This window comes from Pogoniulus pusillus, chromosome 9 (assembly GCF_015220805.1).
Source record: "Pogoniulus pusillus isolate bPogPus1 chromosome 9, bPogPus1.pri, whole genome shotgun sequence".
NCBI classification, from domain to species: Eukaryota; Metazoa; Chordata; class Aves; order Piciformes; family Lybiidae; genus Pogoniulus; species Pogoniulus pusillus.
The window spans coordinates 7661567-7682500 of NC_087272.1; the positions used below are offsets into that span (position 1 = coordinate 7661567).

General features: G+C 44.1%; 1 protein-coding gene and 1 long non-coding RNA gene across 2 annotated transcripts in view; one reads left to right on the plus strand and one right to left on the minus strand.

The window, feature by feature from the left end:
• ARHGEF38 (Rho guanine nucleotide exchange factor 38) overlaps positions 1-20934 on the plus strand; it is a 42685-nt gene that overhangs the window by 7326 nt on the left and 14425 nt on the right. Inside the window, exons 2-6 of the mRNA XM_064148436.1 lie at positions 3681-3871; positions 6303-6426; positions 12619-12766; positions 16546-16563; positions 20928-20934. The exon at positions 20928-20934 is cut by the window's right edge and continues 193 nt beyond it. Of these exons, the coding sequence (XP_064004506.1) occupies positions 3681-3871; positions 6303-6426; positions 12619-12766; positions 16546-16563; positions 20928-20934 (488 nt within the window). The remainder of the gene's footprint in view (positions 1-3680; positions 3872-6302; positions 6427-12618; positions 12767-16545; positions 16564-20927) is intronic.
• LOC135178011 (uncharacterized) overlaps positions 136-20934 on the minus strand; it is a 32013-nt gene continuing 11214 nt past the window's right edge. Inside the window, exons 4-6 of the long non-coding RNA XR_010303310.1 lie at positions 17114-17257; positions 6514-6639; positions 136-927 (exon numbers count right to left, since the gene is read on the minus strand). This is a non-coding gene — a long non-coding RNA (uncharacterized LOC135178011). The remainder of the gene's footprint in view (positions 928-6513; positions 6640-17113; positions 17258-20934) is intronic.

Here is a 20934-nt window from a genome sequence, read left to right on the forward strand (position 1 = left end):
TGCTCCTCTGCTCATAGAATTGTAGAATCAACCAGGTTGGAAGACACCTCCAAGATCATCCAGTCCAACCTAGCACCCAGCCCTAGCCAGTCAACTAGACCATGGCACCAAGTGCCCTATCCAGGCTTTTCTTGAACACCTCCAAGGACGGTGACTCCACCACCTCTCTGGGCAGCCCATTCCAATGGCAAAGCTGTGGACTCTCCAGTATCTCTCCTGAGCCTAGAAGAGAGCTTCTGTATTTCCACATTTCAAGTTCTGTTCCTCCATGCTTTCACTGCATTGCTGGATGTCTCCATCAGGGGGACATTTTCAAGACACTTCTCTTGTAAGATGTGTGGCTGCTTTGTCCAAGTCATCACATAGTGAACCTCTTGTTTTGTGCAGCGAGAGCCGTGTAGTTCAATACACAGCTGGAAAACCAAAGTCATCACCTTCCTCTCCAAAGCACAGTCCTCCAGAAAGGTGACTCATGTAGACAGCTGACATCACAAAGCAACAATTGCAAACATTACTTCCTACTTTACATTTTTTTGCCTACTGTAAACTGGTCATAAGACAGAGCAGTCTAACAAACCATTCCACAGACAGTTTTCCTTTTTTCCAAACCTGGCGTCTCCGAGGACAGATGAGCCACGTTCCTGCTGTAAGAATTAATCCTCAGCAGCGTCTCTTTCTGCTGATCCTCTCTCCTGAATGGTTCTGGGCTTGGCACACATTACCAGGTAGAAATGACTCTGCTTATAGTCCTGAGATGCACTTGCTGTTTGTGCATTCATTAAACTTTCACTTACTCCACAAGGATTTCAACAAGCTACTGATGTTCTCAAACTGGTCAAAAGCAATCAGCCAAACACGAAATCACAGGGCTGGGCTGTAATCATCACTTCAGGACCTTGCTGTTGCATCCTGTAGAGACAGACATGCCTGAAATGAAAAAGAAGTGAAGGTATTGAGTGAAAATGGAAAATTACATTGCTTTTAACAAAAGGATAAATTTCTTAAAATACATCTTCTCTACAAGGAAACAGAACCTACCTGATATTTCTCATGGCTATACCTTCCTGTTGAGAACAGCTTTTTCTTTCTTGGCATTATTATCTATCATGCAATAAGGATAATAGATGAGCCCTGACATAATTCAAGGGTCAAATTTGATCAGGATGATCTAATGACATAAACTGAAAGAACAGCCTCTCGAGGGACTGCAGCTTCAAGCTCAAAATGGGATACAGTGGCTTTATTTTGCTCATGTAACACTCTCCCCTGCCACCAGTATAAAAGATTAGAAAGTTGGTTTGGCACAGCATCTTGTGTTTACCTTCCAATTCCATCTGAAATCATAACAGTGCTGTGTCTGAGACAAAATGGCACTTTGAGACCTTCCAGTGTGCCTGGTTCTCTCTGCACTTTCTGAGGTGCCGCCCTGAACTCTCACGCACAGTCACACACATACAAATATTTTCACACCTAGTCTCCAGAAAAATGCTAAGTTTGGTGCAGAACTGGAATGGAAACTGATTGTTCAAGTGTTTTGTGGTGTATTCTTAAGTGTGGTTAAATACTGTTAATTTTTTAAAGGAAAAGGTAGCTCCCATTTCAGCAAAGTGGTTTCATTCTGCAGCCTAAGCAGAAAATTGCTCAGAGGGAGCCGTGGAATGATATTAAACCAGGGCAGAGTCTGTTTTGTATGATGGAATAGCTCTGCAGCAGTGTGAGCTCCTGTGTAGACCATGTGCTCATGCCAGCATGGAGTCACTAGTGCAATATTTGGCTTTAAATTCTTTTAATAGGCCCAGCCTTGCAGAAAGACTGGATGAGGCACTTGGTACCATGGTCTAGATGACTGGCTAGGGCTGGGTGCTAGGTTGGACTGGCTGATCTTGGAGGTCTCTTCCAACCTGCTTGATTCTATGATTCTATGAAAGGAGACATCTCCACATTTCCTTTTTATTTTCCATGCACAAACTTGTGAACAAAATGTTGATGTCTGTGTTATACAGACTTCAAAGCCAAAATCAAAAGTAGAAAGTATGTCTAAATACAGAAAGTCTGAAAAAAAAGACTTCCTTCCCTGGCTTGTTTGGGTTCCTTTTGCTCACTGTTTAGAACTAGGACTGCAGAGGCAGAGGTGCAATCCCCAAAGCAGCTCTGTAAAGCAGTAAGTGCAGTCACACCAGTGTCATTAGAAGCCCTGATGGGAGAAGCATTGATAACAAAAGTGCCCTTTCTGAATGTCAGTGGCCAGCATAATTGTAGAAGGACTTGGGGATGATGATACTTTGGACTTACAGCATTTTACAGTTCTCAGCAGAAGACAGCTTAAAGCCCTCTCTCCTGAAAGCTGGTTGGTGTTACCACAAGCCCAGATCCAGGTTATCATCCATGGCCTTGGCCAGTGTTGTAAGGGTGAGCTGCATACCCCTCCACAGTTAGTTCAGGGAACTGCTACATATTCAGTATTGGCTCTCATCAAGCAAAACATCAGAGGCTGCTTGTTATTGCCTCATTATAGGGTCTGTTCCCTACAGAAGCTGACACAGAGGTGCAGCAGTTTGATCCTCAGCAGAGATTCACGTCCTTTGCCACTGAGCCATAAAAAGCCTGTGCTGTCAAAGCATGACCTGGGTAATGCAGAGATGAGTATGGTAATGCTAAGTCCTCTTTGTTGGTACCCTGCACCATCTTGTGGCTAGCAGGAAAACACCAGAAAAGCCTCTGAAATCCTTCACTGTTATTTGTGTGTGTGCCTATTTTTCCTAATGAAAAATAGGTTGTACAAGAATTGTTGGGCATTGTACAGCTGACACAGATGCTGCAAGAAGACTTATCAACCAAACAAAAGGGACAACCATCCTTACAGCTAAATAGGTTGTGTGCAGGTCCTGTAGCATACATAAATTACCTAACTGTAGAAGACTCACATTTCACAGAATCACAGAATTGCTTTGGTTGGAAAATTAGTGAGGTCAACTGTTCCATGTATCTGGAACAAATCAGATATCCTAGGTCCTAAGTGCAGAAAAATAGTTAAGAATGTCCTGAATCCAGTGATCTCTGTTGTTCCAAGAAATGTTTGTTATTGACCATTAGAGGTTTTCCCTATTTTCCTGTAATTCCTTTGCCTCTTTGAAAAAAAATAGTTTTACACAGAATTACAGGTTTCATTGTCATCATTAGTGACATTGTCTTCATCTGAGACTTTGTCTTCCAGTGCCTGCAGCCCTCAGCATCCTAAGAGCAGATTCAATATCACAGAGGTTATTCCACTGAAGATTATTTATAGTGAATACAGCCTATTTCTTCACAGGAACACATTTTTCCAGTCCTCCAAATCGTAATAGATGTCAGACCAAGACTGTATTTTCAAAGGATAGAAGGTCTTCAGCTATCCTTGAATTTCAATGTGACAAGAACCAAAATTTCCCATGCTCCATCAAAGTGAGGGGAGCCACTGATAGGTTATCCTCTTGCTGCCAATTGGATAGCTTCCTTCACTGAGCCTGTGTCCACTTTTAGAGATGGGACAACCCTCAGTATGATCTGAGCTTGCCATTTCTTATGCTTCTTGCTTCCCAGAGTGATTTGGGAGTTTCCAACAGGCACCATGGCTGTGCAGTGCAAGATGGGTGAGCACATGGGATTGCAATGCTCCTCACATATCTCCCTCTTTTAAACAGAAAAAATGGCCCCACAGCTGGGGTCCTCAAGCCCTGCCACTTCACTGCAGGAGGATGAAGAACAAGTCAATAGATGCATGATGGCCAAGAGGGTGAAAATCATTGCAGAACTCATGCAGACAGAGAAAGATTATATCAGCGACCTGGATCTCTGCATCAAGGAAGTGATTCAGCCTCTGAGAAACAAGCAGGTGAGCACTGGGGGTGGAGGATGAGACAGTGACGTCAAGATCTCAACTCACCCACAGTCTGCTTGCAAACAATCTTGTGCATAGCAAGCACAAGTTGTCAGCATGAGAGTGACATGGTGCTGGGAGTGGGTCTGGAGCCAGCTTTCTGGGAAGGCATGTCCTACGGCTCTAGCAAGGAGAGTGGGAAGTCACATACACTCCTGGCACTTGTACTGCCCATGCATAAAGCCTGAAAGGTGAGTGCCCAGAAATCAGATTGGATGCTATATGCTTTCTTGTGAGCTGCAATAGTAGCTTCCATCTCTCCTCTGTAATTATAAACTCTGGAACATGTCCTGGCTGACCTTTACTGGCAGCTCCGCAGGCAGCAAACCCCATAAACCCTAAATATTTTCCATGATAACAGCCTGGAATGGCCTGAACTTCCCCACTGAGATTTGATTCAGTTGTTCAGTTTCAGACAGCTGTGGTGGAGTTTCCTTACCACTCCTGACAGCCTAGTGAGCATTTCACAAATTTACATTCTAGACAGAAAAGGTACATTTAAGAAAGAAGGCTCATAAACTCTCTTTCAGGCAAATGATCTCATTAGGCCAATGACAGCCATTTTCTTCTTCAGCTTAGACTTCAAAGAGCACCTTTCCCTCAACATTATTGCAATTTGTAGAAAATTTGTGCAGCCAAAGGCTGGCAGTAGAAGAGGTTGTCCAAAGAAAGATTGCTATTTGTGGGCCTGCAAGCTAGCATTCTGTATGTAGAGTTTCTTTTCAAACTGATGACAAAATGAAGGTGCAGAGGCCAAAATGTCTTCAGATATTGCCACTGCTTCAGGAAACACTGTGGCCAGGTGAATCCTGTGCAGTTTAAGCTCCTGAAGAACCTCTTTTCCTTTTTCAGAACTCTGTCAGACTTTGTTCCAACCCATTTGCAGAAGAGCTGGCATCTACTGGCATTACTTTAAGGAGTTCTTGACTTAGTCCTCCTCATTTGTTCATCTGCTTAGAAGTAGTCTCCACTTGACTCCCTCTACAGCCTGGCCAGTACTGAGCAAGGGTATTCCTTGGTTGAACTTGTTCAGCTTTTTGGCAAGCATGCTGTATTCCTTTGCTCCTTGCCAGACAGCTGAAAACACACCTTCCAGTTCTGTCCTTTGTCATTGTATTAACACATGTCAGTGTCCATGCACGGCATAGTTCCAAGTAAGCACTATACTGGAGGAGAGGTCAGAAGTTCCATACTAGTTGTACACAGGAAAAGTAATTGAGAGGTTATAACTGGCTTAATGTAGTAACTTCTGCATTTTTGAAAGGCTGTCCAAGAATGTTACATGGTTTTAAGGCTAGTTCTTGGACAAACTACCACATTGAAGCTTTGTAACGTCTTTAGAGAAGGACAGCATTTGGAAAATTGACCAAGCAGTGAATCTGTTCCATATGTCCAAATGGATAGAACATGTTTTAGACCCTAAAATTCTTATAAAGAAATGAACAGCATTAGTACTGAAAGTGTATTTCTGATTGTGTTACAATACCATGGAACACAATCCCCCTGGCATCTGGTGAGCTGCTATGTAAGTCAGCACTTCCCTTTCTAATAGAGAGCTATGTTCAGAGGCTATCAGTGTGGATGCCAAAATCAGTCTTGCCATTGTTCTCAGTCTTGGCACATCACCACTGGCTATCTCCAGTTGTCCCTGAATATTAACTCTTGCTCTGCTGTACAATAACTACTGCATGAGAATTATGTGTTCTGGAACTTTTTTTACTTGCTCTAAAATAAGTAGAGACACAAAACCAGATTTTCTGTGGTGCAAATTGATGCAGTTCACTCAAGTCAATGTTGTGTGCCCAGGCTCTGCAAGAAGCTCCTTAATTTTAATTAATACCCAGAATTGTGAATGTGTTTGTTTCAGTGGAAATTATATGATCTTGAGTGTGATTTTGGATTTATAGGACAAACAATATGGTACCAATATCTGGAATGTTTTGTACCTCGTAGCTGGCACCAAAGGGCCAAGGTATCAGTTTATGTAGTGGCCTCTGTTAGCAATTGTAATCAGGGAATCCAGCCCACTGTCAGCAATTCTTCTCCTCAGTGGGAAAGTAAACAAGTATTTTAAAACCAGCTAAAGATCTTCTCTTTATTCAGATGATAATATTTATTTCCTTCCTAGGTAAACACCTTCAGACTAGAAATAGTTCAAAATAAGGCTAAAGCACTTGATAACATACCCTGTGTTAACTGTATCAAGCATATTATACTAATCTGGAAACTGTTTATGTGTCTTTGAAGTCCCAAGGAGGATGTTTATATGAGGTTTTACAGAAGTGGCACTTCCTGAACACTCAGGGCATAGCAAGAGAAGGTCTGTAATGCTCACTGTCCTTCTCTATCCTTCATCAGTAGCCACTTAATACTTGTATTCCATTAGATTGCCGGCTTTGACGTGGATGGCTTGTTTAGCAACATTGAATTGGTCCACCAAGTATCAGCCAAACTGCTGTCATTGTTGGAAGAAGCCACGACAGATGTGGAACCACCCATGCAAATAATCGGTATGTTTACTGTCCTCTTGAGTTCTACAAAGCTACGTGAAAGAATAAACATAACACTCTCCTGTCCCCTGCCCTCATCAGACTTACCTGGTACCACTCCCAGAGGCCAACCTGCAACAAGCTGTCCATAATGAGCCAGGAAAAAATTGCATGTAAAACCTATCCAGTTGCTCTGCTGTGCTCCTGTGATCCTGGTGCTCTTTTCCCACTCATCTGGAAGTTGAGGGGGAAGAAGGAAGGAGGAAGTGAGTTTAGCATGAGAAAACTGTAGTATTGCCACATTGCAGTTATGCCACATACTGATAGTATCCTTTTCATCCAGTTTGATATTGCCTATCTAACTCTGCTCACACCTACACCAACTCTTATATTGCATAATCTTAATTATACCATCCAAGAAAAGCATTAAAAATAACTGGAATAAGCAGGTCACACAGACACACACTCTCCCCTAAACATTGTTAAACCAGTATCTACTGGCAATACCATTCATAGAAGTTGGTTACGTTTTCTTAACCAGTCACACAAAACCAGGGGATTACAGAATGTTAGGGGTTGAAAGGGACCTTTAGAGATCATCAAGTCCAAACCTCTGCCCACAGCAGGGTCACCTAGGGCAGACAGCACAGGAATTTATCTAGGCAGGTTTTGAAAGTCTCCAGAGATGGAGACTCCATAACTGGTGGAGGCTGTGCTGCCTGCTATCACTGCTTGCTGGCAGGCCACGGTAAACAAGTCCATGAACCAGTATGGTCATGACTTGCCGCAAGGGTCTTCAGAAACGATTCAGTATGAATTATGCTGCATCCAGTTTGTTGATCATAACAGCCCGAATTTATACACTCAGCCAGTAGAGCACACACCTACACATCAGCATAATTAGTCAGGGACAACCCACCACATCTGCCTAAGTCCACACCTTGTTATTCTCATTAGTGAAGGTCCATTATCTACCCCTTCTGAGATAAGGTGGCCAGCTGCATGTGAGAACCAAGGTCTGTTATTACAAGGATCTGCCTGTTGTCACTTCTCTTCACATCCTTTCCCATGGCTCTCCTGCACCTGCACTCCACAACTCTTCTGCATTCTGCATTCCCACACATAATCTCTCTGGGCAACCTGTTCTAGTGTTCAGTCATGCTCCCCATAGAGAAGTGTCTCCTCATGTTGAAGTGGAACCTCCTGTGTACCTGTACCTGTTGTTCCTTGTTCTATCACTGAGCACCACCAAGAAGAGACTGGCCCCTTCACCTTGACACCCATCCCTCAGATATTTATGGATGCTGATAAGATCCCCGCTCTGCCTTCCCTTCTCAAGACTAAACAGCCCCAGGTCTTTCAGTGTTTCTTCATGGGAGAGATGTTCCCACAATCATAAATTGCGCCAGTACAGGCTGGGAGGTGATCTGCTGGAGAGCAGCCCTGTGGAGAGGGACCTGGGAGTGTTGGTGGATAACAAGTTATCCTTAAGAAGGCAAATGGGTTCCTGGAGTGTGTTAAAGAAGAGTATATGCAGCAGATGAAGGGAGGTTCTCCTTCCCCTCTACTCTGCCCTGGTGAGACCTCATCTTGAGTACTGCATTCAGTTTTGGGCTCTCCAGTTTTAAGAGGGACAGGGATCTGCTGGAGAGGGTCCAGTGGAGGGCTACAGTGATGTTTAGGGGACTGCTTGATGAGGAGAGGCTGAGGGACCTTGGACTTTTTAGTCTGGAGAAGAGAAAACAGAGTGATTTAATAAATGTGGGTTGGCTGTCAGGAGGGAGAGCACAGACTTGCTCCCTGTGACAGGACAAGGAGCAATGGATGTAAGTTGCAGCACAAGAAGTTCCACCTCAACACAAGAGGGAACTTCTTTACTGTACGGGTCACGGAACACTGGAACAGAGGCTGTGGAGTCTCCTTCTCTTGAGACTTTCAAGGCCCATCTGGATGCATTCCTCTGTGATCTGAGGTAGATTGTGTGGTCCTGCTCTGGCAGGGGCATTGGACTCAATCTCTTTGGGTCCCTTCCAACCCCTAACATCCTGTGATCCTGTAATCATCCTTGTAGCTCTCTATTGGACTCTTTCCAGCAGACCCCTGTCTCTCTTGAATTGGGAAACCCCAAAATGGACACAGTATTCCAGGTGTGGTCTCACCAGGGCAGTGTGGAGGGGGACAAACACCCCCCTAGATCTGCTGAACGTGGTTAGTAAAGGCAAGAAGGCTGTAACTGATACTAAGTTTGTGGCAATGTGGGCAGGAATGTCTGCAGGGATCTTGGGTGTTTCCAGCAAACAAGTTGGCCCTGGATGTCTCACAACAATCGCATGTTCTGCAGGCCAGACCATGAATGTTAAAGCTGTGGTCTCTTTGCTTGATGTATTTGCACAGCTGACACATAGAAAGGAGTCCTTGCAAATAATGGGGTAATGAAAAAAATATTGCCTGCCCTTTGACTACGAGACATGATATTAAAGCATATGAGGCTTGGGGAAAGTATTAATCCTAGCACATCTCAATCCGGTTTGCCAAGGCAACAGCATAACGTAGCTGGATGCAACTGTGTCACTTGGCTGTATTTCAGTAAAAGTGCATCATGATGAGTCATACTCTTAATAAGCAATGTTCTATTCTAGCAGGAAGTGCCTTTCTCACAGCCAAGAGATTCATTCTCTTAGTTCCCTGCCATATCCAGAAGACAATTTTGCCCATCTATTAGGGTGTGTTTCTCCAGAATGGAAACCATGGGATTGTTGGTCACCAAGTCGGCTACCGCAGGGCAGGGATGTGAGATGTTCTTCCAAAGTCAGGGAGAATAACTGCATCACTACAAGCAATAATTTAGTAAGTTTGTCATCCTCTGAAAGAACATCAAGGCCATAGTTTTGTTTTCAGAATCTTCATAATCAGTGTGAAGCCAGTCTATAGGAAAAGCAGGCTGAGAATGTTTAACACACCTCTCATATTCATGGTATTTAAACATCTTGCATTGAAATACCCTATTTTGGAAGGCAACTCAGTCATGGTGAGGTTGAAGAGAATTGCTAATCCACTGGCTTGAAACCAAAACAAGGGGGTTGCTCATTTTCATGTCTTATTTTAGTTCTCCACACCTTATTCTGTGTCCACATTGACAAATAATAATATCTGACAGGAGCAGACTTGAAAAATTAAACAGTTGAAGCTAAGGACCTGGTATCCATATTACATATTTCAAGAGGTCTTACTTCAGATTGGCTGCAGCCCATTCCTGTGAATTGAGAGATGGTTGGACTGCGTAAGATGCTCAGAGTGCTCTCAGAGTGCATCTTCTGGTAATTGCCATCCTAAAAGTGACCCAGTTTGTGTGTGTGTGACTGCTCCACTGTAAAGCATGGGAAAAGAGGACTACTGAGAAACTGTCTCCAAAAGCCCTTTCCTAGCCTGAGCTAAAATGCTAATGTAGTCATCTACATTTTGTGGTCCTTGGTTTCCTGATGCTAAACACTCTTCCTGGTTCTCTCCTATACTTTTTCTCCTCTCTGTTCTGGATGCTGTATTTGAAGGAATATGAAGCCTTACCCTAGCTTTAGCTATTAGGCCTCTCTAACTGCTGACCACACAGGCAGCACCACTGAAAGCTACAAGGAGAAACTGCTTGTGTTGCTCAAGCCTTCCTTGTAGGATTTTCTTTTTGAGACTGATGAGCACCACACTCAAGAAGAGGCATGGAGCAGTTCTGCATTTGTCAGTGTGCAAACGACTCCCTGTTTCTAAAGCTATGCACAAATGTAATGTGGGTTTGGCCCATAAAACAACCTCCCACACTGATATGCCCAAAGCTCATCTGATTTGGTCTGTATGGTTCAGAAATAAGAAGGGTTTTAGCCTTAAGAAATCCTTCTTCTTTTAAAAGGCCCTCCCTGTGAAATCAGCACATAATTTTTCTCATCATTGAGCATCAGTGAAAGTATCTGTCATTGTGACACAATGCATCAGCGAACAGATCTTGCTCATCTCTTTCATTCTGGAGAACAGAATGATAATATCCAGCCTCCAGTATGTTCTGAAATGAGTTGTATGTCTATTGTTGTACTGTAAACATAACCACAGTTGAGGGATTAGTGTGGTAAGGGCCTTGCTTAAGCACCCAGAGCTCTGCTGCAAGTTAGTGAAAACTCTGAGAGCTCAGCATCTGAGAATCAAGGGTCATGGGAAGAAGATCAAGAGAAAGCTTATTAAGGTTTCCCCTTATGTGGTTTGCTAATGAAGGCCTGTACAGTTCATGGAGAAGTCCAGATGCAGTGTGTGTTGATAGCCATTGGAATTAGCATTAAGCAGAAGACAGACAAGACAGAAACTAAAGAGCATTTAACTAGAGGATGCTGGTGCTTTGCTGACTGTGGCCTTACAGTAACTAAAGTGAACTTGCATGGTCTTAGCTCCATTGTGGTCATTCCCATATTTGCACCTTGAAACCAACGTGCATTAGACAGCCCAGATAACCTTCACTGCTAGGGGAAAAACCCAGAGCTGTGTTACTGTGGAAACTGAATCATTTTTCACTTAAGATGGAGCAGTTCAGTGCAATGTGTTATGAAACAGCCTGCTCCGGTCAGGTTGAAACATGCAGGATGCCTGACAGCTTTGGCACTCACTCTGTGAATGAACAGAGGGCTCTCAATTAGTGTAGTGTTTGGCTTTTAACTTTAGTAATCATGGCTATAGCTCGACAGGAATGTTTATAAAACATTAGACTGGTTGCCACATAGACAAAATCCTCACTAAATGCCCAACACCAGAATTTTCACTGTTGCTGTTTATTATGTGCATTTCCAAGGATGCTGATCAGGGTGCTGCTATACAAGGGTGTGAGAACAGGATGAGTATCTCAGCAGAAGAGATGAAGCATGCCTCCTCTGCTTGGATAACATTTCTTACACAGAAAGGGACAAAGAAGTTTTAGGCTGAGAAGAATCAGGCATCAGAATTTAAAGGGAAATGTCTGTGGGACTATTTCAATGCCTCTAAAATTCCCAACTGTTCTTTGAGGCAAAATGGGGGTTCTGAGGACTGAAAATGGGAATACTTTCCCCCTTCAGTTGTATATTAACCAAGATGCTATATAAAAATGGCTGTAATCCACATGGTTTTACTTAAGTAGTGGAGGAATGGAGGTTATTCCTTTGTCATGTGAAGAAAAATCTCTGTTCTAGGCCACAACAACTGCCAGTTCTGGGCTCCTCAATTCAAGAGAGATGTTGAGGTGCTGGAATGTGTCCAGAGAAGGGCGACAAAGCTGGTGAGGGGCCTGGAACACAAACCCTGTGAGGAGAGGCTGAGGGAGCTGGGGGTGTGCAGCCTGGAGAAGAGGAGGCTCAGGGGTGACCTCATTGCTGTCTACAATTACCTGAAGGGAGGCTGTAGCCAGGTGGGGGATGGCCTCTTCTCCTAGGCAACCACTAATAGAACAAGGGGACACAGTCTCAAGTTGTGCTGGGGGAAGTCTAGGCTGGATGTTAGAAGGAAGTTGTTGCCAGAGAGAGTGATTGGCATTGGAATGGGCTGCCCAGGGAGGTGGTGGAGTCACTGTCCCTGGAGGTGTTCAAGACAAGCCTGGATGGGGCATTAGGTGCCATGGTCTAGTTGACTGGCTAGGGCTGGGTGCTAGGTTGGACTGGATGATCTTGGAGGTCTCTTCCAACCTGATTGATTCTATGATTCTATTATTTTATGAAACATATAAAAGTGAACTGGTTAATGGGAAATAGAGTAACAATTCCTGTTATAACCCATTTAAGTTCATAGTCTCTTGGAAAAAAAAAAGTCAAAAGGAAAATGAACAGGCTTACATTCATCCCTCCTGCCAGCCCACGGCACAGAAATGATCCTTCCTGAACAGTTAAGCTCTCCTGTGCGGTTTCTGCTGAAGGGGCATTACGCTGGGGCAGTGAATTAGGGGGTGAAGTGGTGTGGGGCGTAGAGATTTCATGCCTTTCCCTGAGGGAATTTCTGTGCATTAACACTGCTATAATGGTGCCTGGATATGACAAAGATGAGCAGCTGAGAAATGCACGTAATAAATAATGCACATAAACATGCAAGATCGTTTCTAAGGGAAGTAAAGTGGAAGCCAGCCTTTTTAGCTCACAGCTAATGTGGTGGAATAATAAAAACTCCTTCTGAGATGCAGTTGTCTGGCTTGACACGCTTTGTTTTTCTCCTTAACAGGGGAAGTGTTCTTGCAGATTAAAGGCCCACTAGAAGACACGTATAAAATCTACTGCTGTCGCCACGATGATGCACACACCGTGCTGGAATCCTATGAAAAGGATGAAGAACTGAAGCAGCATTTAAGGCACTGTGTACAGTCCTTAAAGTAAGATCTTTTCAAATGATGATTTCCGTCCGTAGTCAGTTGCCTGGCAGGGAACATTTTAAATGGATGTAGATGAAAGGTCCCCTGTAAATCCGGAGTTTTATGAGGCTTGCTGGGAGCTCTGGCTTATGCTGCTTTCATGAAAAGATGACAAGCCAGGGGCCATGATTAGATTTCTTTCTCTCTAAGATGGTCAAAAAATAGTGCAAGAAAGGTTGCTCTTTCCTTAGCTTCAGTGCCCCATACTGGCAAAAAAGTGCTGCATCATATCGTGGGCTATTGCAAACACCTTGCTCCGATCCCAGGAAACTCACTGCCTTGTCTTCAGCAGCTTAGTGCTTGAATTACATCAGCCTATAGTGGAGCTATGCATGGGTGATTGGCTCCTGTCATAAGGGCTCAGGGATCTGCAGTGGCTCTGTGGCGCCACTCTGTGGACGTATTTAAGAATCATATGGAATCATAGAATCAACCAGGTTGGAAGACACCTCCAAGATCATCCAGTCCAAGCTATCACCCAGCCCTATCCAGTCAACTAGACCATCAGCATTGGAGCAAGCTTCCACCAGTGGAAGGTGCTTTGTGCCATTGGTTTCAGTGCCAGTGCCTCAGAGAAATGTATTGAGAACTGGGAATGCTACAGAATAGTGGATCTTTCCTCCAGCTCAGCTGCTTTCTGCAGCCAGTCACAGAAAACAGCTCATCCATTCCATGCAGAGCACTTCTTTTCTCACCTAGAAATGCCCTTGCCCCCTCACTTTCCCCAAAGCATCAAGCAGAGCTGTCAGGAGAGAAGGTGCCATAGTCTTCAGGCCAGAGGTCTGGGCCCAGCTCCAGGAAAAGCCCATACCAGATTCTTGTTGGGGAGACGTACAGCTATCACACATCACGGAGTGCACATCAGCAACACATCTTCAGATATTCCAACAACGCCTCAGTTAGTGATTAGTCTGTCTACAGTCAGCGCTGAGACTTAGGAGATGGGAAGTATATCAAGGTGAAAGAGTGGTGAAGGAAAATATGAACAACATTGAAAGAGAGGTATGTTGGAGAGATATGTTGAAAGTAAGGCCTATGTTGTGCAAGGTGTCCAGTTTTTAAATACATAACACAGTATATGTGCAAGGTACTTAGGTTTTACCTACCCTGGAAGTTGAAAGCAAAAGCAAAAGACTGAGGGTTTTTGGTTAAAGGATGGCCAGGTATCTCCCTGAAGGGTTTTTTATAGTTGCTGATGCCTACAGTATTCTTTTCTGGCTAAGAGCAGCTGTCACTGATGTTCATTCATCCCTGCTGCGGAGGCAAAGGGATGTGGAAGGAAATAAAGGGTGGCATCCATGTACATGCTGGGGTGGACACTGCCATTTGAATTTCAGAGCCAGCAAGAGGAGCTCCTGTTCCAACATCACAGCTGTGATTTGTGTAGAGAAAGGATATTTTGTGCTGAGCCATTGTAGCCTTTGCTAGCAGGAAGTGACAAAGCCTTCTACACAATGAAGCCTTGTTTTGTCTTGTTCTTTCCTGATTAGCCTTTAAACAAGAACCAGTGAGAAAAGCATTGGTGCATGCATACTATGTTGTGTTTTTCCCAGTGCCTAAAGATTGCAGCCAATTCAAATATTAAGACTTGAAAGTTCACACTTAAATGCAGAGTTGTGGTCACCTAAACCTGTTACTACTAAGAAGAAAATTATGCACCATTTTCACCAAAGAAGTTATTGGCTGTTTTCCATTGTGAGACATAATAAATATGGGGGGTTGGTGACAACTGTTCTTGAGGAATGTTTACTTCTTAAACAATTCTGTTATTTCCTTGGAAATAATATTGTTCCACTGAAATAGAATTTTAAGTGGCCTAACATTACCAGAGCTTCCATTCCTTGTCCAAGGAATATCTGCCATATGAGAACCAACTTCTGTATCAGGAGCAGTTTGAGAGTGCCACTCTGCACATCTGTACATACAGATCAGGTTTAATTAGCCATGGTGAAATTCCTGTTCCTTCTGTTGAGTGAAGAGGAGAAATTCCATCCCCAAATGTAGGTGTCTGCCTTGGAGAGATGTGCAAATCCAAATTGTGTAGAGTCCTGTGTTTCAGCAGCGATTATGCAAAACAGGGATGCTGTTTGCTAGCTTAGCCAAAGATGTGCAGCTGGGAAAAATGAAAGGATGCTGGCAACTACCTGCTCTGCTTTCAGCCTCAAGTAGCTTGGTCAACTATTACAGGGGCAGAGGGATGTCATAAGCATGCAAAGTGCTGACAGAGCAGAAGTAATGAAAGCATCAGTTTCCAGATGCTCAGTTAGGCACTGGTGGGCAAGGAGATAAGGACGCAGGCAGTCAAAAAGCAGTGGCTAATGATGTGATCTCAGGAAATCCTAATGCACAGATGGAGTGACATTTTGGGTCCCTTGCATTTGAGTGAATTCATACCATAAGGAAAACACTCTATGTGCTTGTTTCTGTTTCCAAACTACAATTCTGTGCCCCTTCTGCTTTCAATATATCTTTCAACACTATCCTATTTTAAGGAGCTTTCACTTGATGTGTTGCCTACAAAAAACTCAATAGCTTCATTGAGATTTAACAAGGCCAAGTGCAGGATTCTGCACTTTGGCCACAACAACCCCAAGCAGCACTTGGGGACTGAGTGGCTGGAGAGCAGCCAGGAGGAAAGGGACCTGGGGGTACTGGTGGACAGTAGGCTGAAGATAAGGCAGCAGTGTGGCCAAGAGAGCCAATGGCATCCTGGCCTGCATCAGGAACAGTGTGGCCAGTAGGACAAGGGAGGTTATTCTTCCCCTGTACTCAGCACTGGTCAGGCCACACCTTGAGTACTGTGCCCAGTTCTGGGCCCCTCAATTCAAGAGAGATGTTGAGGTGCTGGAAGGTGTCCAGAGAAGGGCAACAAGGCTGGTGAGCGGCCTGGAACATAAACCCTGTGAGGAGAGGCTGAGGGAGCTGGGGGTGTGCAGCCTGGAGAAGGGGAGGCTCAGGGGTGATCTTATTACTGTCTACAACTACCTGAAGGGACATTGTAGCCAGGTGGGGGGTGGCCTCTTCTCCCAGGTAACCAGCAATAGAACAAGGGGACACAGTCTCAAGTTGTGCTGGGGTAGGTATAGGCTGGATGTTAGGAGGAAGTTCTTCACAGAGAGAGTGATTGGCATTGGAATGGGCTGCCCAGGGAGGTGGTGGAGTCACTGTCCCTGGAGGTGTTCAAGAAAAGCCTGGATGAGGCACTTAGTGCCATGGTCTGGTTGACTGGCTAGGGCTGGGTGCTGGGTTGGACTGGATGATCTTGGAGCTCTCTTCCAACCTGCTTGATTCTATGATTCTATGATTGATTCTATATCCTAAAAGACTAAAATATACTAATTTATAAAGAGAATAGATAAGAATGCAGACAAAGTGTAAGAAGAACATGTTTAATTTTACTTTCTGTATTAAGAATTTGATGTTACTGTTGTTAGCCCAGGGACCCATACTTCCTTCTCTAATAGTGCTCGAATAAGCCTGGGTCTTATAGCCAAACTCAGGGTTCTGACAATCCTTTCCTATTTGAGGCTGTCCTTTCACAAAGACATAGGGCCAGATTCACAGGCACCCTCTGGCTGTTTTGTGCAGTTCTGCTGACACATAGCAGCTATAAACTTCAGTTAACTGGCCAGTTACAGCTGCTCTGTGTCACTGAAGTGTATCTGAGTATCTGGCCTCTGCTCTGTGTAAATCCTTTCAGGAGGAATCTAATATATGTTTTGTTTTCTTCTCTTTTGCAGAAAGATATATGAGGAAGAGTAAGTATTATGCCTTTCTTACATGTAAAATCATCTTTTAAATATCATTTTCTCTTCAGTATGCTTAAAACTGGAAGTGTTAAGGACACAAGCCTTCTGTGTTGGATTTTCCCAGGATATATGTGATAAAGACCCAGTTTTAATTTCTCTAAGCCTTTGTAGTTTTCTAATTATCACTGCACTAACTTTGCAGTATCTTTCAAAACTTGTCACTTATGAAGCTGCTAAATTTGGTTGCCAACTCCTTCAGAGCCCTTTATTACTGCCTCACTGTCTTATAAAAGTGCCTGAAGAGCTCAGACCTCAGGGTCTGCCAGAATACTTGCCAACAACACAGTGTCAGTCTTCAAAATCCAAGCACTCTGAAATCCTTTTGCATAGCACTCTGTAGACCATTACATGTTAGGTTCACAGGCAAAGCTCTTTCTAAGATGATGACTCTTTTGGTAGCCCTGTGTAGGAAATCCACCTTAGGATCTTCCTTCTGACAGTGACTTGAAGAAAATCAGAAAAGAACAAGCTTGTTTCAGCACTTGGCCAGACTACTCACCCAGACACCAGTAACTTGTGGTTAAGGGACTTCTGTGCCAAATGTGATGTCTTTGAAAAGCTGTAGAGGAGAGTTTATCACAGCTGCAGTTTCTGGACATCCAGCAGGTTTGGGCTATTGAAATGCCACATCTCCCGAAGCTACCTGCAGGGAGAGGTCAGAGGAAGCTGAACTGAAGAAAATTAGTACAACCTCTGACAGAAATGTTAAGAGAGAACAGAGGAGCAATTGTGCTCTACATTGGTAGGAGAGGAAGACCTGTAAAGCCAGAGAATTTGTTAATTAGTCAATCTCACATCATAAATAAGATCAGTGTAAAACACACTTTGAAGGATTTGCACTTTGAAATTCTACAGTTGGGGGTTTTAGGCTTTAATCTATGATGGGAAATAGTTTTTCTGCATAATATTCTGATAAGGGACATTCTTGTCTACTTCTGCCTGCCAGGAAGTGAGGCTCCAAGGGGAACAAAATATTCAGAGAGTCACACTAAGATCATGTGAGACAGCAGTACCTATAGAAATAGCACAAGCCTGGCTGCTCTGCTTTGCATAGCCCTATCAAAAATGAACGCTTAGTTCTCTCCTTCAGTTTCCAGCAGAGGATACAGCTCCTTTTCTGGGTTTAGACTGGCTCTTAAAAAGCTGCATGGAGTGCAGTGACTCAGGTTTAGCTGCCAGACCCTCCCCAAGCTTGGCTACCTCTCAAGGTGCCATGGTATTTACATTCCTCACTGACCAGCAGGACACTTTAGAAATGCTATCACCTGCAACTCAGCTTAGAGACTGCAGAGTCTCAGCAGCCCCTGGGCAGCACCACCCCCAAAAATCTGGTTAATGTCAAACTGGAAAATACAGAGTTAACTCACCCCAAAAGGTTCCTGATGTTGCTGCTTCCAGATTGTTTTTCATTCAAGCATGACCAAGAAAACAATTACATAAATACCAGACAGTGCTGCCCTTTGCTAGCAGCTCGAGAGGTGAAATTCTGCTTGGCTTAACAACTGTGCAGCCTCAGTGAATTCCCTGGGTTTGCATGAGAGTCTTATGGCACAGTGAATTATTTGCCCTACATGTCTTGTACTAAAATGAACTCACGCACAGTAAACCATGAAGCCTGAGCCCTGAAGTCGCACTGCAGCCTATGATTGCTGCACACCATTTCAAAGCTGCTAAGCTGAGTAAAACACTGGCCTCAGCCCTGCTGTACCGTGCTGATAAATGTGTGCCACTGCACCTCATTGCTGGGTAATGAGAGCAAACCGAACTAAATCCTGCATCTTTGCATAGCTCACCACCATGTGTACTTAAAACAGGTGGGAATCTACATTTGTGAGTGTTCTGCAGAGGGGAGGGAGGCGAGGTGTGCCGTGAAGCTCACTGTCGTCAGCCAGCTGTATGCACTGCAGAGCTGCAGACATTGTTTGCAATGAGATTAGTGCAGCCACATCTGACCCAGAATACTTGCTAAACTCACAATAATACTGAGGTGGGGGCAAAGCTGAAGGAGCATCACAAATTAATTAGCAACTTAATTTCCTGAACAATGGATGTCACAAGCCATCCCTTTTTGGTCACAGCAAGGCCACGTCCTGCCCAGCGGCTGGGTGCATCCTAACACGGTGCACCGCAAATGGGGCTCGTCCAGGGAGAGTGGCTATCATCAGCTAATCTTGCTGGGGAGAATGAGATGAGTTGAACTTCGTGGCATTTAGTGCCCCAGGGAGTCATTATCTTATAACAAACCTACTATCTCTCAAACCATATTGCAAGACTGTGTCATGCAGATAGGCGAACAGAGGCTGTTTATCACTTGGGCAGCTGTCCAAAGTGCAACTACATAAAGAGAAGACACTTGAAGATTTTCCCATTCATGAGGCAGCTTTTATAGATTTGCATTCATGAGGCTTTTCAGAGAAAACAATAACAATTTAAGATGCTTTTTTGTTTATTTTTTTTTCATTACTGCTGCCAGCAGCTGAAAGAAGGGAAAACAGCTCTCTCTACTTACTCTTGGATACAGGGGAAATGAGGGGGATTGAAATGATGAGAAGGTTTGGGGACATCAAGAAGCCTTAAAAGGCATCTACTGTTAATTTTTTTTCCATGCAGAACTTTTTTACAGATAATGCCTGTGTGAGGGAGATGGTTTAAATATGCAGATGTCTCTTCTCAAAGGCATTCAAATTGTTAGTTAATTAGTCAGCAGCAGGGATTGGCTCTTGTACTTTTTATACATCTAAAAGTGGGAATGAAAGCTTTTTTTTTTTCTTTTACTCTTTCTGCAGCATAAAACAATAGATGTCAGCCTGCAAAACCAAGTGGCTGTTCCCCTGGTTTTGTACTTTCCTTCTGCATTGTGTTATTCCATCTTTCCACACGCAGAAATCTTTTGCCTAGCATTAACTCCTGCATAGTTAATAATGTCAAACAACCTTTTCCCTTCCAAAGAAGCCTTTTTGGGCTTGGAAATGGAAAGCTTGCTGTACTTCATTGCCCTTCATGCTCTTAGCAACAGCTCACACAAAGGGGGAAGTCTGTGAGTCACAGGTAGTTCACGACAGCAGCGGTGCTAGAGCATTGCCTGGTTTGTTCAGGAGCATGGTCTAATGAGGAGAGACCACAGACATGTCTGCCCTGCTGCTGGAGCCTCAGTAGTTGCTAGCCTTGGCCACCTTCATGTCTCCCCCAGTCACATGGAAGGCAATGAAGGCACATATGACCAGGTCCTGCCCTTCCCTGTTTCTTCCCAGGCTGCTGTGGTGGCCTGCAAACTGCACAGCTTCTCTCCCTTTCAATCCTAGAAAGTGCAAGCAAAGCCTTTAGTCCAGCATGGGGCTGGAGCATGAATTTGGCTGGATGGTTACTGCCACTACTTGGGGAGCAGAGAGCTCAGGTGGTCTTGATGGCCTCAGCTACTTGAGTGCCCGGGGAAGCTGCTCTGCTGTCTCTGCCAAGTCAGTAAGAATTGAAGCCTAGAGCTGCAGAGCATCTCTGTGCTCTGCTGGAAGTTGTGGCTTTGCCACCCTCATCCTTCTGCCATCCTAGGCAGCTGTTTGCTTTAGCTTTGTGGAAGGTGACTTTCAGCAGGTTGGATCATGTCTGGTGAACACCTTGTGTGTTCAGCATCTCCCCAGACTAGATATGGTACCCTCAGAGGCTCAGGCCTCATTAGAAATAACCTACTGGCAGCCAGCAAAATAAAACCACAGGTAAAAGACAGTAAAGATAAAGGGTCACTGTGGTAAGTTGAGAGATGATGTGAGAAGGAATGCAGCTTGCATGGGCATCACAGTTACTTGCATCAGGGCGATGTGGCAGTTTGAAGCTTGAGGGACCACAGCAGGATGTAATAGTCCTGCTCACACACATTTATCAAACTTCCTGTTATTTGTTCTCCCACCTACATCTCCTTTCTTGCGTGCTATGGTGTGTAAGTTGTACCAGCTGCACCCTCAGACTCAGTGGGATAGTTTCAGAGGTGATGTCTAAGTAATAGTCTGGTATGTTGCTGCAAATACAGAAAGCTCAGTCCTGGTGTGCATTTCTCCCCAAGGGGGTGAGAGGAGGGTTTCATTTACAACGGCCTCTGTTCCCCAACAGATGTGTTTTATATTTTGGCTGAAGTGGTAATTGCACTTCTATGACTCAGTGCAAAGCACTGCTCTAGTTTTGATATTTTCTGTAGCCAAAAGCTCAAGTGAAGGACATAAAAAGCAGTGGCTTCAATGTTTAGAACAAAATAATAAGTTTTTGTCTTCAAGGATTTTCTCCTTATGTGATGTTGTTTTTTATTTGTTTGATATAAATTATAGAGGAAAG